This window comes from Myripristis murdjan, chromosome 4, assembly GCF_902150065.1.
Source record: "Myripristis murdjan chromosome 4, fMyrMur1.1, whole genome shotgun sequence".
NCBI lineage: Eukaryota > Metazoa > Chordata > Actinopteri > Holocentriformes > Holocentridae > Myripristis > Myripristis murdjan.
Window position 1 is genome coordinate 32396488 of NC_043983.1, and position 15127 is coordinate 32411614.

General features: G+C 39.3%; 1 protein-coding gene across 1 annotated transcript in view; it reads right to left on the bottom strand.

Moving 5' to 3' along the window:
• Positions 1–15127, bottom strand: part of st3gal3a (ST3 beta-galactoside alpha-2,3-sialyltransferase 3a) — a 51035-nt gene that overhangs the window by 20904 nt on the left and 15004 nt on the right. The window contains exons 3-7 of the mRNA XM_030050321.1: positions 13098–13140; positions 11463–11555; positions 4061–4155; positions 2840–2903; positions 953–1048 (exon numbers count right to left, since the gene is read on the bottom strand). Of these exons, the coding sequence (XP_029906181.1) occupies positions 953–1048; positions 2840–2903; positions 4061–4155; positions 11463–11555; positions 13098–13140 (391 nt within the window). The remainder of the gene's footprint in view (positions 1–952; positions 1049–2839; positions 2904–4060; positions 4156–11462; positions 11556–13097; positions 13141–15127) is intronic.

A 15127-nucleotide genomic window follows, 5' to 3' on the forward strand; every position in this document is an offset into this window, starting at 1 on the left:
TGGTAAAGTAGGTGACAAAGTCATCAGCAAAGAGGAAAGAGGGGAGGGAAGGATGGAGAAGTAGGTCAACAGTCTGCTGGGGTTGGGGACAGATGAGCGGATCTCAACAATGTAGATGGACGTTTTAGCTGCTGACACAGCCGAATTGACGTTGGAGAGAAGATGACGGGCACTGAAATCACTGGGGGACTTTTCACCATTTCCTCTCAGAAGCACAGAGCTCTTGTTTCTTGAATTTGCTGTTCTGTCAACATTAGGTTTTTTTTTTTTTTTTTTTTTTTTTTTAACTTTACAGATACCACTTAGATCACATCCACACTAAGCAAGGTAAGTTGACCATTATTGTGTTCAGTCCTGACTAACATTTTCGTAGCATTTCCAGATCAAAAGACCACTGTCCCCCAAAGTGCTTTTAGTCCCCCATTGAGAATGCACTGGCATACACACCTGTGCATGCTCAAAACTAGACTATGATGTAGATAACCTGAAAATCCTATGTCAGCGTTTTCAAAAAAGCTCTGTTTTCCTGCCTCCACTACAACAACAAGACTGGCAACCTCAAATTTTCATACCGTTGAAAGCATTCGTGGAAACTTACATTTTTTGGGGGGAAATTCCAGTTTACTGTGAATGGAAGTCCAAAGCAGTCTGTTTAAAATTTACCCAGATTACTGTGGACATTGCCTTAGCTTCACTCTACAGTGACAAGTGTTGGAGTGGAACTTGACCAACTTAAAAGGAACAGGGTGAAAGCAACAATATACTCATTACCTCATGGAGGAAAGATGCTGATTGTAGCTTTAACATTAGCTAAATAATATGAAATTGTAAGACATGTAATTCCTTGTGATATGCAAGTGGAAATTTGTTGTTGCATAAAAAAATCATACCTGTTAGCCACAGTATATGTATTCTGGATGAAACAGTTTAGTAGTGATTTGCCTCAGCTTACCTTGCCACCACATCAAATTCGTCAATCCTCTGGCCCAGAGACTTGTTGGAGAGGATTCCTCCATTTCCTATGATGATGCATCTCTTGCAACTCAAACTGCAACACAATAAGTAAGCATGATTTTAATGAAGTACAGTTTTCTCAAGTCATTTATACTCAGTACAGTAAAATTTTCATGTAAAGCACAGCATTACTAAGAATTTGATTTTTATCCTCAACAGAAATATAGCACAATATGTCCACACAAGATCGCTGGTAAGTATTAAACTTCCTTTAGATTTTGCTCAAAATGTCAGGCTAGTAACTGTGAATCCCGTATTGTGAACTGACCCATTAGCTGAATGGACTGTTATATCACTATTTGTTATGCAAGTACACATGGGCACTCACATCCAATGTGTGCATAAATGTGTTCAACACATATACTGTGTATACACAAGAGGGCAAACACATACCTGACATTTGTTATTAAATATACTGAAAGCACAGCTGATTACATGCTCTAAATGCTTTGATTCTGCAAACAAAGTTCCTAAAATAGTTGGAAACCACACAATACATTCCACCTACATAACAGCAATCATTCTGCACAGGCAGGTGATCCCATTTCAGAGCCAGACACCCATTTAATTTTACACACACAATAACACTGTGCATTAACATACACAAGAGTCTTACATACTGGCATATGCATAACTGGAGTCTCCATTTCAAACTTTGTTTCTAATTATGGAGTTCAGAGTTGTGAAAACCATTCATATACTTCCTTCATAGATGTAGATCTGCACAGGGAACATTATTAATACTTGCTTGAATAAAATATTTGAGTATTTCAGTATCTGTTGCAATGACAATAGAAGTGTGAACAGAGAGAAATGTGTCGCTCTTTGATTAATATCACAGCCATATGATATTGCTTTGGCGCTCTCAGGATTCAGATTCAGCTGAGTATGTGGCCTCTGTTTAGTCTGGACTGCTTAATTCTGTGTGGAAAAATAAACACATTCCTAATTGTCTTAGCTAGCTGATGAAAAAAGGTCAGCACACAGTCTCTGTGGAGCCGATGAGGCCCATATAAAGACAAAATCCTCAACCGAAAGACGTATCGAAAAACACTAGGCATACTACATAAGCTCAACTGGGATCCATTCATTAATACTGAAAATGTGAGGTAGAGGGTCAAATTACTTAAGACTTAGCACATTTGCATGGAATCTTTGATCCGACAACCTGTTGAGTATTTTCAGAAACAATCAACCGCAGCTGTAACATTCCCAGGATGTACCTCATTCAATTTCTCATTCATCCTGTTGTACTGACTCTCCAAGGGTAAATACCTTAATGTTTTATATTAAACAGACTCATTTTGTCTGGGACACTATTTATGGCAGCCCTCATAATCTGGTTAATCTGGTTAAAGAGACAGACAGTTTTATAGAAAAACATGTCCATTTTATCAATCTATATCACAAAGTGTGGCTGCTACAGACACGAATGTTGCATCCCAGCTAGGGCTGAACAAGTAATCTAAATATAATCTAAACCGCAATATGGCCAAGTGCAATATCCAAATTGCTAGAGCTGGAATTTTTTGATAAAAGCAAAATGTATGAAAAAATATTGTTTTAAATAACTTTTAATGCCAAATGGTAATTTCCACTAAAATTGTTAATCGTATTGCAATCAAAAATTCATATTTATGATAAAATTAATCGTAAATGATAACAGCAAATTTTTTTCCAAGTGAAGTGACATCCTGCCACTTGGGGACACAAAACTGTGAAGCTCCTGGTGTAGCTTTGAGTAAAAAATAAGTTAAAATTAATAGAGAGGGCTGTAGTTATTTTTCTTGTGCATTGATTGGACACTGGAAGGACACCAACTTACTTGTCCAGTTCTTCCCCGAGGCCGTAGCTTTTTGTGGCCAACAGAAGAATATCTAGGATCTTCTCTGTGGAAACAAGGGGAGAAAAGACACAGATAAAGGCAGAGAGAAAAAAAAAACAAGTGAGTTGAGCATTAAAGTCAGGGAGAGCTTCTTCCCACATTCCAACCAGCAGCATCACCACAGCAGAGATGAGGGCAGTGTGGCAGAAGTGGACTGCTGCTGTGATAAACGAGGCCGGGCTTGGAGCCAGTGGCTGGGTGGGCTGACACTTCTTCACGCTTTACTGTTACACAACAATTTAAGATGGGTGGCCAGGGAAGGTAAGAGCTCATATATATTCCACTACCTCCTGGGAGGGAGAGATGAATGCAGCGAAGGACACTGCTGAGGAGGAGGGGGTACGAAGAAATACTGAGCAGGAGGAACAGCATTTTTAAACTAGGTGTTCTTTGCCTTAATGCGAACTATTGCAAAAAGAGGTTATATCACAACTTTAGAATAAGGGCCTTCTTGTTTTCAGGGTTCACTCTTCAGGCTTTGATCAACGTGTTAGGCCCGTTGCATGGTCTATGTAAGGAATACCTATGTGATTGTAAATGCTTGACCTATGCAAACTGTTTGTGTACATAGTATACATGTACTCCCATAGGTCCAGTGTGAAGTTAGACACATACATATATTCTACACATACACACACACACACACACACACACACTCACACATGAGGAATAAGGGACAGGTGACAGGTGTGCGCAGAAAGACAACAAACAGGAGCTGGTTGGCTGGGCGATGCTCTATAAAAAAGATGACAAGCTGCAATGGTTTGAAATGGTATACACTTCTAGTCTCCTAAGTGGGTGGAGTCGGACTCATCAGTGAGCCATCTCTTCTCTAAACTGTCTCTGAGGTAACAAAAAGGAGTAGACTAACAAGCCTAATACTGAACAGGTATGCAGGAGGAAAAACAAACTGTGATGGACTACAGGAACACAGGATTTTTCCAAATTTACGCTCCTCTACAGGTTGGGATGGCAAAAGGCCAGTGCCATTTAGTTGAAACTCTGACTGGCCTAAAGCAGCAAGCTTGACCATGGCCTGGGCTAAGTGATAAGTGCAATTTTAAAATTAACTTTGAATGCAACAGGTACCCACTGCAAGGACATGCACTGAGCTAATGTGACATATTAAATGTTAGTGAAAACAAGAATGTCAATCCATACCTTGTGATTTTATTCCAAAGGGGGGGAAATAATCGCCAATCTTGGAGAATTGTTTGAAATTTGGATCAAGGAACATTGGTGCTGGTTTGGTGAACCTGGTGATATAAAACAAAACACAAGTTACAACAAGAGAAAATGAGGAATTGGTGTCCATCAGTAAAAATCTGTCCAGTGCCCGCACAGCCCTGATGTGAACACGGCAGATTCACTGATTAATGGCAAAATGCTTTAGGGGATTAGGGGTATTGAATTTCCAGCTAATCCACTGGCTGTCTGAGTTTGTGTGAACCAGGACAAACTGCTCAGAGTCAGGTATGATGTGGGGCTGGGGGGGCTGGAGAACAAGATCAGATAGGCTGTGATCAGATTCAGTAGTATGCTTTTTTTCTCCCGCTTGAATAGAAAGTGTGGTGGTGAGCACTGCAAGTAACTGAGAGAGAACTCAAAGGGCACGAGGAGCATCATTCTGGTTGCTATGAAAATCTGACAACATTTTTCAAACTATTTAATCAGTAGCTGAATTTAAAAAAGGGGATACTTCTGTTGAAAATTAAAGTTTGATCAAGAGACTGTTGAGCCCTCTCTGAAACAGGGAATGTGAGTACATGATGTCTTCCTAGGCAGACATGAACTATGCCTAGAAAAGCCCCGTTCCAAAGGCTTCCACACACTGCATCAGTGTGTGGAACGGCCAGGTGAGACATGTTCACTTTGGTCAGCACCCCAAAACAAGCTTTGTTCAAAATACTAGCTCCACAGTTCAGAGGGCACCTACCACGAACTCACTGAACATAAATGAAATAAGGCAGAGGCACAGTCAGACCTGTGCCCTCTGAGGTGATGGGCTTACTCTGCAACTTTAGGAAATGCCAAAATATCTACTAAAATTAAGCTGGAGGGAAATTCTCTTTCAAATGAGCATCAAATGACAACCCAGTTGTCAAGCGTATTCCATGTTGAAATGCTAAACTAAAAAAACAAACAAACAAAACAAAAAAAAAACAACAACAAAAAAAAAAGTGGCACTGTTCACATTAGCAGAAACTCTGTATGCATATTTCACCTCCAGGTGTCACAACCGTCCAAACAGACATAGCAAAAGGTGGTGATTTATTGTGCATTCATTCATTTACACAGGTTCAGGTTGTACTGAGGTCAGGATTGCACACCTACAATGAAGAGCGTGTCCTGTTTCATCACATGTACACGGGCTGCAAATTTGCAGGCGGCCCATTTTTATAATCTGCGATAGTAAAGCACCATATCCTATTTTCTGTTGATTTTCCTGTTTTGTGTGCTCATTTTCCATCATTACAAAAAGAACATTCTACTAGAATATTCTACTCATTAAGGCATTCATAGTAGTGACATGAAGAGGACACAAAGAGTTGAACAGCACGTTTATAGTGAAGGTGTGTTCAACTTTGCATGCGAGGCAAAAATTACATAGTTAAGTATATTTTGTTAGTTTGGTGCCTGAGAAAGCATTAAGCATGCTATGCTCGATTTAATGCTCACATCTGTCTCCACTTTAAGGCATTAGATGTACAAGCACACAGTGATACTCCTCATTTGGGCATCATGCTTTCAAAAATAGCGGCGTATTTTTCTCATCAACGTCCAGAAGAATGAAGAGTGGCACTGTTTTTCACTGGGGGCACAAATCATATGTTTTTCTGCTAAACCACTAGTGAGTCTCAAATATCCCAAGATCACATCAAAATGAAAATGAAAAATGAAGTGTCGGTTAAATTTACACAGACTAACAGATGTCACAAACATCAGTAAGCAACTGAATCTGGACAAAAAATAAATTGGAAGATTTCATTTTTCATGTTACTTGATTACTTGGAATGTACTGATACCAGTACAGGATGCAGATATCATATTCATATTCATAAAAATGCTCCAGTACACACACTGTCACCAAAGTTGTCAATATAAAAGTTATGCTGAATGAGTGATGAAACACTAACATGTACAATTCCTGCTGATTCCAGTGCAGTCAGATGGCAGGTGAGCTGATGGGTTGCTGAGAAAAGATGAACATCTTAACACTGTGACATTAGCAAGCTAATGAGATGCAACACGGTCACACACACTTAACTACAAAGCGTAAAAAAAACTGAACATTTGAATGACATAGAAATGTTAGCAATGTGGACGTTTTATCAAGTGGGGAATTTGGTACTCTGGTATCAGCAAGTACCCAGAGGTGAGCACTGAGTACTTGTACTCAGTCTGAAAAAAAAAAAAAAAAAGGCATCAGGGCATTCCTGCTGATCCCACAGCTGTCGCAGCATCAGTGCTAATGGAACTGCAAAACCAAACTTACTGGAAAACTGGAGATATTCTTAAAATTCAGGTCATCTTAAATCATTCTCTTCCCAGAGACTCTGAAGAGTTTTTGACCAGACCAACCACATTTTTGGATTTTACATGTTTCAAAACACTACAGAAATAATAAAAAAAAGTTCTCAAGAGGGGAATAATATTCAATCAATCTCTAAAGCAATTACTTTGAAAAGTTAAACAAAACAATAAACTATACTTGAAACTTGGACAGAATATGAAGACTTTTGATAAATGAAGCTTAGAAACAGGAACATTCCCGTAAACCCTGTGCAGATTTTGCTGTGAAAAAAAAATTTAAAAAAAAAAAAAAAAAAAGTAAAACTTGAGAAACATCACAGACTCGAGGGAAACTGTTGCTTTAACCCAGACAGCCCCTCCAGCCTTGGCAGCTTATTGTTTCTTTTCATGTGTAATATCACATAATGAACCGCAAATAAGCTCTGATTTGGCAAAACAAAACAGCTGCTAATCAGTGAACACTGGAATGTCGACAAAACAATTAAGGAAAAATCCACTCTAGAAAGCTTTAATACTGTTAAAAAAAAGAATGTCTGGCTATGTTCCTGGAGTTCTTGGGTCCAACTTGTTGTTTGGAGGTATATTTTTCTAATTTACACAGATACCTGTCCAAACATAGACAACAAAATGTCATGTTCAGATATGTATAGTGCAGCTACAATGATTTATCAGCAGAAAAATATTCAGTAATCTAAAACAACAGTAAACTTCAGGCTTTGGTGTTCGTTCCACAGAGTCAAAGGCTACGTTCACATTATGAGCTGTGCAAGGTGATCATCTTGGTGTGTGTTGTAAGGCCATGTGGGCTGGGCACCTAAGAAAGTGTGTATGACGCCTAAATAAATAAACAAATAATGAAAAAATGAAGTAGCCCAAATCAGATTTTTTGCTTATGACACAGATGTAGGTTTTTTGTGCTATGTGAACACAAAAATCTGACCTCTCTAGATCAGATTGGATCCATTTCCATAACTGCTCCAAGATCAGATATGTATATCAAATATACCAGTGCTTGGCAATGAAATGGCTACAGTATGAGAACAGTCAGTTAAAAATTAATGTGTTTGTTCTGTTTTTGTTTTTTCCCTCACTGAGCAGGTGTAAATCACTATCAGTGTCCTCGGTTAGTCCTGGCAGTTGCGTGCCAAAATAAACACCCGAAGAAGATAGCAACAATGACATTGAGGACAGTGAGACACACGGAGTTCACATGAGATGCGTCATTTGAAGCCTCTTTTTCACATTCTCACTCTCATCCTCTACAGATGAAAAACTGTCATCTGAGCTCCACGGCAAAGTTTCTGAGAAACGCTTGCATCAATATTTCATTCGCTGTATCTACAGACTGTCATGCAAATTCTGCTTTTTGTTGTTGTTCAGCTGCATCTTTGGTGTAAACCTGAACTTGCAGTGCCTTTCATGTACAGCATGTGAACAACAAAGGCATCCAAATCTGAGATAAACATCATGACTGATCATTACGATAATGTAAAGCATGGCAGGGGACCCAACTGTTCCTGCTGGGTCAGGTTCGGACCAGACAGAAACTTCAAGAGTGCAGGCTTGGTCGCATCCGATTCTTAGCCATGGGGTTTGTTTTTCCCAATTTGCTATATCCTTTGTGGGATACTGGATACCATATAGCTATATTATCCTAAGGCATGGAGTGATGAACAAATTATTAAATGAATAAAGAATATTTTTCGATTGAGTATTTGGATGAGTTTGTTTGAGATAGTCTAATGTTAAATTTGGATTCTCTATCGATCCATTCATTTCAATATGAAGGTGGCAGGCACTACACAGACTAGTGAGTAGACTATAGAACCATTCCTATAATATAAATATCAGCTTTTACTCAGGTTTTATTTGGCTGTGGTGGTCGGTTCAGGTCATATTCTGACTGAATTTTCTCAGGCCTCAGTCAGCTTCAGGCAGATCGGGTCGTGTACAACACCCTTCTCAGCAGACCGATGGAAAGTGGGTAAATTGAAAAAGCAAATTAAAATACAAATACATCACAAATTTGTGAAATGCACAGAAAATAGATTTGTGATAATAGTATAAGCATATCTGAGGGTGGATTTTTCCCTTTATGCAGCAGACGTTTATGAATGATTCTCCATGTCTCATAGGGCTTCAAGGCAAGCCTCTTACCCGCATCACTTGCTACCCGTTTGCAGAGAGAGAGGGAGAGGGGCAACAAGGCTGGCAAAGACACTGGAATAAATGGGTCAGTCCTGCATTCATCTCAGGATGCTCCGTGCATTTTAACCCCTCCCTTCTCCTGAGGAAAATCTTCATGTGTTATTTTAACAGGTTCAGATCTAGACTCTGCCCCAGCTCAATTCATTAATAAGCTCTCTGAAAGCCCCGGTGGATTGGAGCGTTGCGTGTCTGCAGCACTAAACGGGACCGGATGAGTGGACTGGGCTGCGGTTTTCTCACGCACTGGGAAAAAGGCAGAGCAGAACGGGACAAAAAAAGATCTGTACACCACATGGGCCCATTCAAACCAGTGCATCTTATGACTCATTTTTTTTCAGAGAGCTCTATAAAAGAGCTGCAGGTGAAGGGCTTTCATGGCGTGGGGGCCTCTCTGGTGTTCAATAATGCAGAGGCAGAAATGGGATCTTTCATCTCTCATACCACTCTGAACACAGAGATTTCCACAAGACAGAACTGGTCACTGGGCATTTTTTGAATTTGGTGATGTAACAAAATACTAGCTGGATTAGGAGTGGAGGTCATATAAATACTACTGTTTCCCCTACGACACAAGACACCAGCTCCTCTGCTACAAGAAAATAAGATGTTTTGCTGCTTTGGTATTACCTTTGATAATGTTATAATGTTATAATAAATAGTAAACACCTTTCATACTTAGCATTAACTGCAAAAATGAATGTTACTGTTTCATAAGTATAATTATTGAGGTAGTGAAGGCCCACAGACATCTACATCAGTAATTAAGATAAAAATAAACTACAATACACTGATGCTCGAACATTAACATGGCAGGATGTCTGTGATCAGTTCCTCAGAAAACAAAGCATCACTAAAATGAGCAACCCATCCTATTTATACAAATGTAATTTGATGTGTTGAAAATCTTTTACCCTACTGTCTCAGCAGACTCTTGTGGATTCAATGAGCCACATTTGATTCATGTGTGATGATGTTAGCTCCCATAACAGCCATTTCACTGTTACGAGACCATATTTTTGAAATTTCATCACTGTTCAAAATGACCTGTTGTGACCTTTAGGATAATCACAGCCACAAACTAGGGGATGATTCAAAAACCTAACCCTAACAACTGCAATACATATTGAATGGGCACCCAAGTATTGCAAATGAGGAGATAAACATAACATCCCAGCTTTAGTCTAATATACCGTACATGTGTTTATATCCAAAGCTTATTTCCAACTCTAGTCCCTTGATAAGAGCTAAGTGCACAAAAATGAGAGACTACGATAATCAAGTAACGATATGTTTCTTAACCATCTGGACAGTGGAGACACAGAAGAAGATCTGCAGAAGATGCTACGACTTTTTAGGAAGCCAACATACAAGTACCAATAAGGAGTCTGTTTGATAGAGATTCATTGTTTTGTTTTGTTTTGAAAAATGAGAACAGGAAAAACTGCACACAACCGAGGCATTCAAATGTTACTGTCTTTAGAAGCAGTCACCCAGTGTAGCGGGTAACCAATATCGATTTACCACCAAAACCAAAATTTAAATGGCACTTGGTGCTTGGAGGACGGTAACAACCTGCCTGGTGATAAAAGTTTCAGTGACTTTATATCTCTCAAGCAGCAGAGGAAATGTTTCAGCACTGTTGAATTTATGTAGAAGGGGGTAAGACTGTAGATCACATAGAGAGGAGCATCATGACCCCGTAGCTGCCAGACTAGCCGGGTGTGAGTCACTCTGCCATCATTTTGACCAACAGTCTGGGGTCGGGTCACCTATGACTTCATGGCTGCTGCTCTTTAGATGAAGTGCAGCCCACGGAGTGCCAGTGGTCGTTCAACACACAAGGAACCTACTTTCTGAGTCAGGGGGTTTTCCTGGACTGAGGAGGAGAGTCATTCCCACCAGAGTGAGATTCCAGATGAACTGATAATCTGTGGCTTCCTTGTGCTAATGAGGACAAACTACAATGGCATGCACAGAAGGACTTGGGATTAGACATCAGATCTGAATCCACGGCTGAGAGGTAAAGCTGCGGTCACACATGGGATGGACAAAAGAAAGTGAGTCTGTGGTCAGAACAACACCACAGTTTGAGAGAGTAAGAGCTACTTTTGTGAAATATACAGAATGAGAATGAAAAAAAAAACAAAAACTAAAGTCTCTCATTATTACCAGCTCGTGTAATATCAATTCAAAAAGTAAACTTTATGACTGATGACTTTATGTTCACATGCGATTCAGCAAGTGTGGAAGACGGTCATCCGAAAATTAAGATGACAGGCAAGTAAAGATTGTACTTATTTACACATTTCTTAGCTAATTTAAATTTATTTATGATTTTGGTCAACCTGTTCTTTTAATGTTTGAATTGCTAGTTGAGCCTTTAATTCACAAATGTATTTAGAAAACATATCCATGTTGGTACGCCTGGTTCCTCTGTGATTGTCCCTCCTGATGCAAAGTGAAGACTGTCCCCACCATTGCTGCCACATCTGGAAAATCTTCCTTTCAATGAGTGTGTCTCGATGTGTACTAACAAATCTTCATTTACAGTATTCAGATCTGTTCTCTTTGCATAAGTAAGAGCGGGTACAGGTGCAGGACTTAAAGGAAACATGGTGTTGATTTGAGCAACAGTAGCACCAACAATATTGCTGGTGTGTGATAAAGGCTACCTGTCATCTTAACCATGGCTACATTTACTTAAATATACCAAGGCATCACAATTAATCTGACATGAATGATATGTTGATTTTTGAGAAATGCCACAAGAAACACATTAAAATTAGCTGTAAAAGAACAAGAGAAACACATGCATTCTTACTTTGGATAGATGGCAGTCATCTTGGCAGCAGCGAAGCCAGGCTTACAAGCACCTTTACTGAGGTTGCCATACTTATATATCAGCTCCAAAGGCCTGGAGTGTGGAGAGAGGAGATTAAGCAAATGAACAGTGTTCAGATCCCTTAGAAATACACAGGAGAAACTACTGTCCAGATGACCTATCACATGGCTCATTGTTTTTTTTCTTTTTTAGATTGCTTGATGCAGTGTAAACTTCACATCTGAGAGCTGAAGGCAGTCTTATTATGCAGGATATTGTAAGCTAAAAAACAAATCAAGGTGGCAAGGCATCCTGAAGGCTTATAGATGTAATTAAGACAAATATTTGTTTCTGAGTGGCCATGAGAGGGACTGCATCATTCCCAAGGGACATGTTTGCTTTTAACTTGTGTGAGTTCTTCACCAAGAGGTGGGCTGTGATGAATACTGTCTGTGAAGTCACTGAAACACAAACACTGCCTTGTGGCTCTATCAACTTAATTAGCAGTGAGGAGGAAGGTTTGATCTGCTGACTGCAGAATAAATCCAGGTGGAGAAGGTTTTTCATAGGGGTGTAACGGCTCTGAAAACGAGACCACGACAAAACCTCCACAGTCTTGAGTCGTGGTTCCATCTTCCATATCGCGGTTCCTGAGATGGAAGGCTGTAAGTTCACCATATAGAAATCTACAGTGGACTATGGAGCTTACAGATGATAATTACTGTGGTAAAACCAGCAATATAAAATAGATATTATAGAGGGACTTAAGACCTGTTTAACTTCCAAATACTAATTCTAACAAACAGCTTATAATACATATGTGTAATATGGCTCACTTTATGGCTTACTTTATGCATTAAACAGGTTTTCTTTGGAAAGATAATGTTTTTGTATGATTGAAATATACAAAAACAATAATGGGCCCATCATTTGTTTACTGTTTCAGCAACAATGAAGTGATTTTATTAGAATTTATTCAGCATCTGCAATATTTTATCCTTCTACTAGGTATGATCCTACATGGTATAATCAGGTGATAGAGTGCTTTTTTTTATATCAAGTAGTAAAACATTTGTGTCTGGGGGAATTTTGTGCTTCTGGTTCTTCAGGGAATACCTTGACATATTCTATTGCAGTTTGCTTGTTTCCTCTTTCTCTGCCTTGTACAAGCTTACAGCTGCTACCAGGAGAGTGTGAAACTTGATGCCTTGTTTGTTGCGTTTTACATCGCTGTTGTAAAGACAACCGGCCATGTGTTCCCCCCTCTGCAGACATGAAACTGCTGTAATTCAACTGGATTAAACTTGTGTAACGCAGGGCGCAAAATAAGGAGCCAAACAAGTAGCCAAATTCAGATTAGTAAGCTAATCAGTCAGTCAAACATTGTTCTTTCACCTTGCACCAAGTAATGTTTGCTCAGCTGGTGTTAACATCTCTCACTACAATTTCCAATTTATAAATGACAGTTTGCCGGAAAATATTTTACTTACAGCTACACTGAGCTAACAAGTAAGTCCATATTAAGTTTGCCAATGCTGACGAAACATTTTGACAAAGAGGCAACGATGAAACGCCTTGGATAATAAGACTGTGAGCAAATAAAATCAAAGTATAACAAGCAGAGGGAATACTTACAATTTGCCATCGAGCTTCAGCAGGAATCCTTGTTTGTCATACACTAGATCAAGAGACAGAGAGAGAGAAAATACGGCTGATGTCATTAAAGAATATGCCTTCAGATTTCAAATTTAAATGTCATTTCAATAGGCAAGGCACTTAATGAGAGGAAAAAACTGGCACATTAGTTAGAGAAAGTAGCATTTGAGTAGCATTTCAGTACTTGTTTTCTTCATGAAATTTTATCCTAGTTTTTTACTGAACTGTGTGAACGTGTGAACACTAATGTGACTGTCCTGGTTTTGACTGAACCAGCGAGTGCCTTGTGTCTGTATCTTCTATATTTTGCTGTCATTCAGCTTTTTCGGGATTAATCAGCAAGGTTCATGAAAGGAAGACTGTCAAGTGTTTCCAAGTTTTTGGTAAGTTCTGGAAAGACTTACACTGAGTGATGGCATTTGAAGTAGGCTATTATGTTGCAGTGTGTGAAAAAATTAGCATCAGCATAGAAATCACAGCATGCAATCTGGGCATGTCCGGGAAAAATGGATGACACGGAAGACATGAATGACGAAATACAAAGAGAGAGAGAGAGCGAGCGAGCGAGAGAGAGAGAGAGAGAGAGAGAGAGAGAGAGAGATAGTGTGTGTGGCCACACCTGCAACATTGATCAGCTTTTGTGATTCTGATAGGTCTGATCACAAGATCTTTTCATGTGACGCTCATCCTTAATTTCAGGCTACTTTGATAAAAGTAGTTTCAGCTCTTTGTGTTCGGACCTCTAAAGATAACTGAGAAAGATTCAAAATGTAATGGTATCATTTCACAAAAATATCTTACGAGATGAAGACTCGGCCAGGGGATGGATACTTCATGAACAAAAGCGATCATGCAAATCATCACACAAGGAAGTTGTTGTGATTCATCCAAACTACAAACAATGGGATTATTGGATTTTGTAAACTTGACTGACCTTTCCACAAAAAGGTCAAGTCACAATGTCTGTGTGCCACCAGCATGTTCAACACACCAGAGGTCCCACTATTTGTCATTTAAGAGGGAAATCTCCATCTCCGCTCTTCCCTTTATTTTTTCGGCTGATATCATGACTTCACAGAAATGCAGCACATAACAGTGAAGCGAGCAGGCAAGCCAAAGATGGTGCTATTTGTTCAAACGAATTGTGAAAACAAAATCGAGGCTAGCTGCTGGTCACTGTGTCCTTAATCCTTAAGGAACTGGAGGACAGCTATATTTTATGAAAGCATAAAAGCCATGCTCTACCTCCTTATTCAAGTAAACATCATTCAGAGAAAATCAACCTTAAATCCATTACAATATTACCATCCATCTTAAATACTGGGCTGAATATCATAGGAATTGTGAGCCACTATGTGACAATACAGTGCAATACAGAACACAGCTCAATACATATAGGATTAGATCATCATATGAAAATCTCATTATAGTCTATTTTTTTGTCAGTAGAAAGTGTGTATGGTCGTCTATGTGCTGAGTAATCCTCATAACCATAACAGTAAAGAAACACATTCAATCCAACAGGTTAAAAACTGCACAAGTATGTCTTATCCGCCATCAATGAACTGGTTCTGTTCTGGTTCATGCACCAAATTTTAAACTGTTCTTTGCATTTCCACCAATAAAGATCAGTTCCTGAAAGAAGAAGTTGCTTAGCACAGGTCTGACGGGTCAGGCTCTGAGCTGCAGGTGACAGCAGGCAGATGGGGTCAGTATTTACTTCTGCTGTGCACGCCCTCCATCAATGATGCAACAGTTCCACTACAAAAAAAATCCCAAAACTGGTGAAAATGAGAACGAGTCCCTTAGTATGCACCTTGTCTCCAAGAATCTTAACCTGAACAAGTTTGAGAACCAGAGCTTTTTTGTTGGAAAAGGTATAACTGTGAGTTTTTAATGATAAATCAGCCTTGACAAGTGTGTTTTCTGACAGAAGCCCTATTCTTTAGTGAAGCACCAAACACAAATCCCACTCATATATCATTGCAAAATCCCTCCAACAGAGGGTT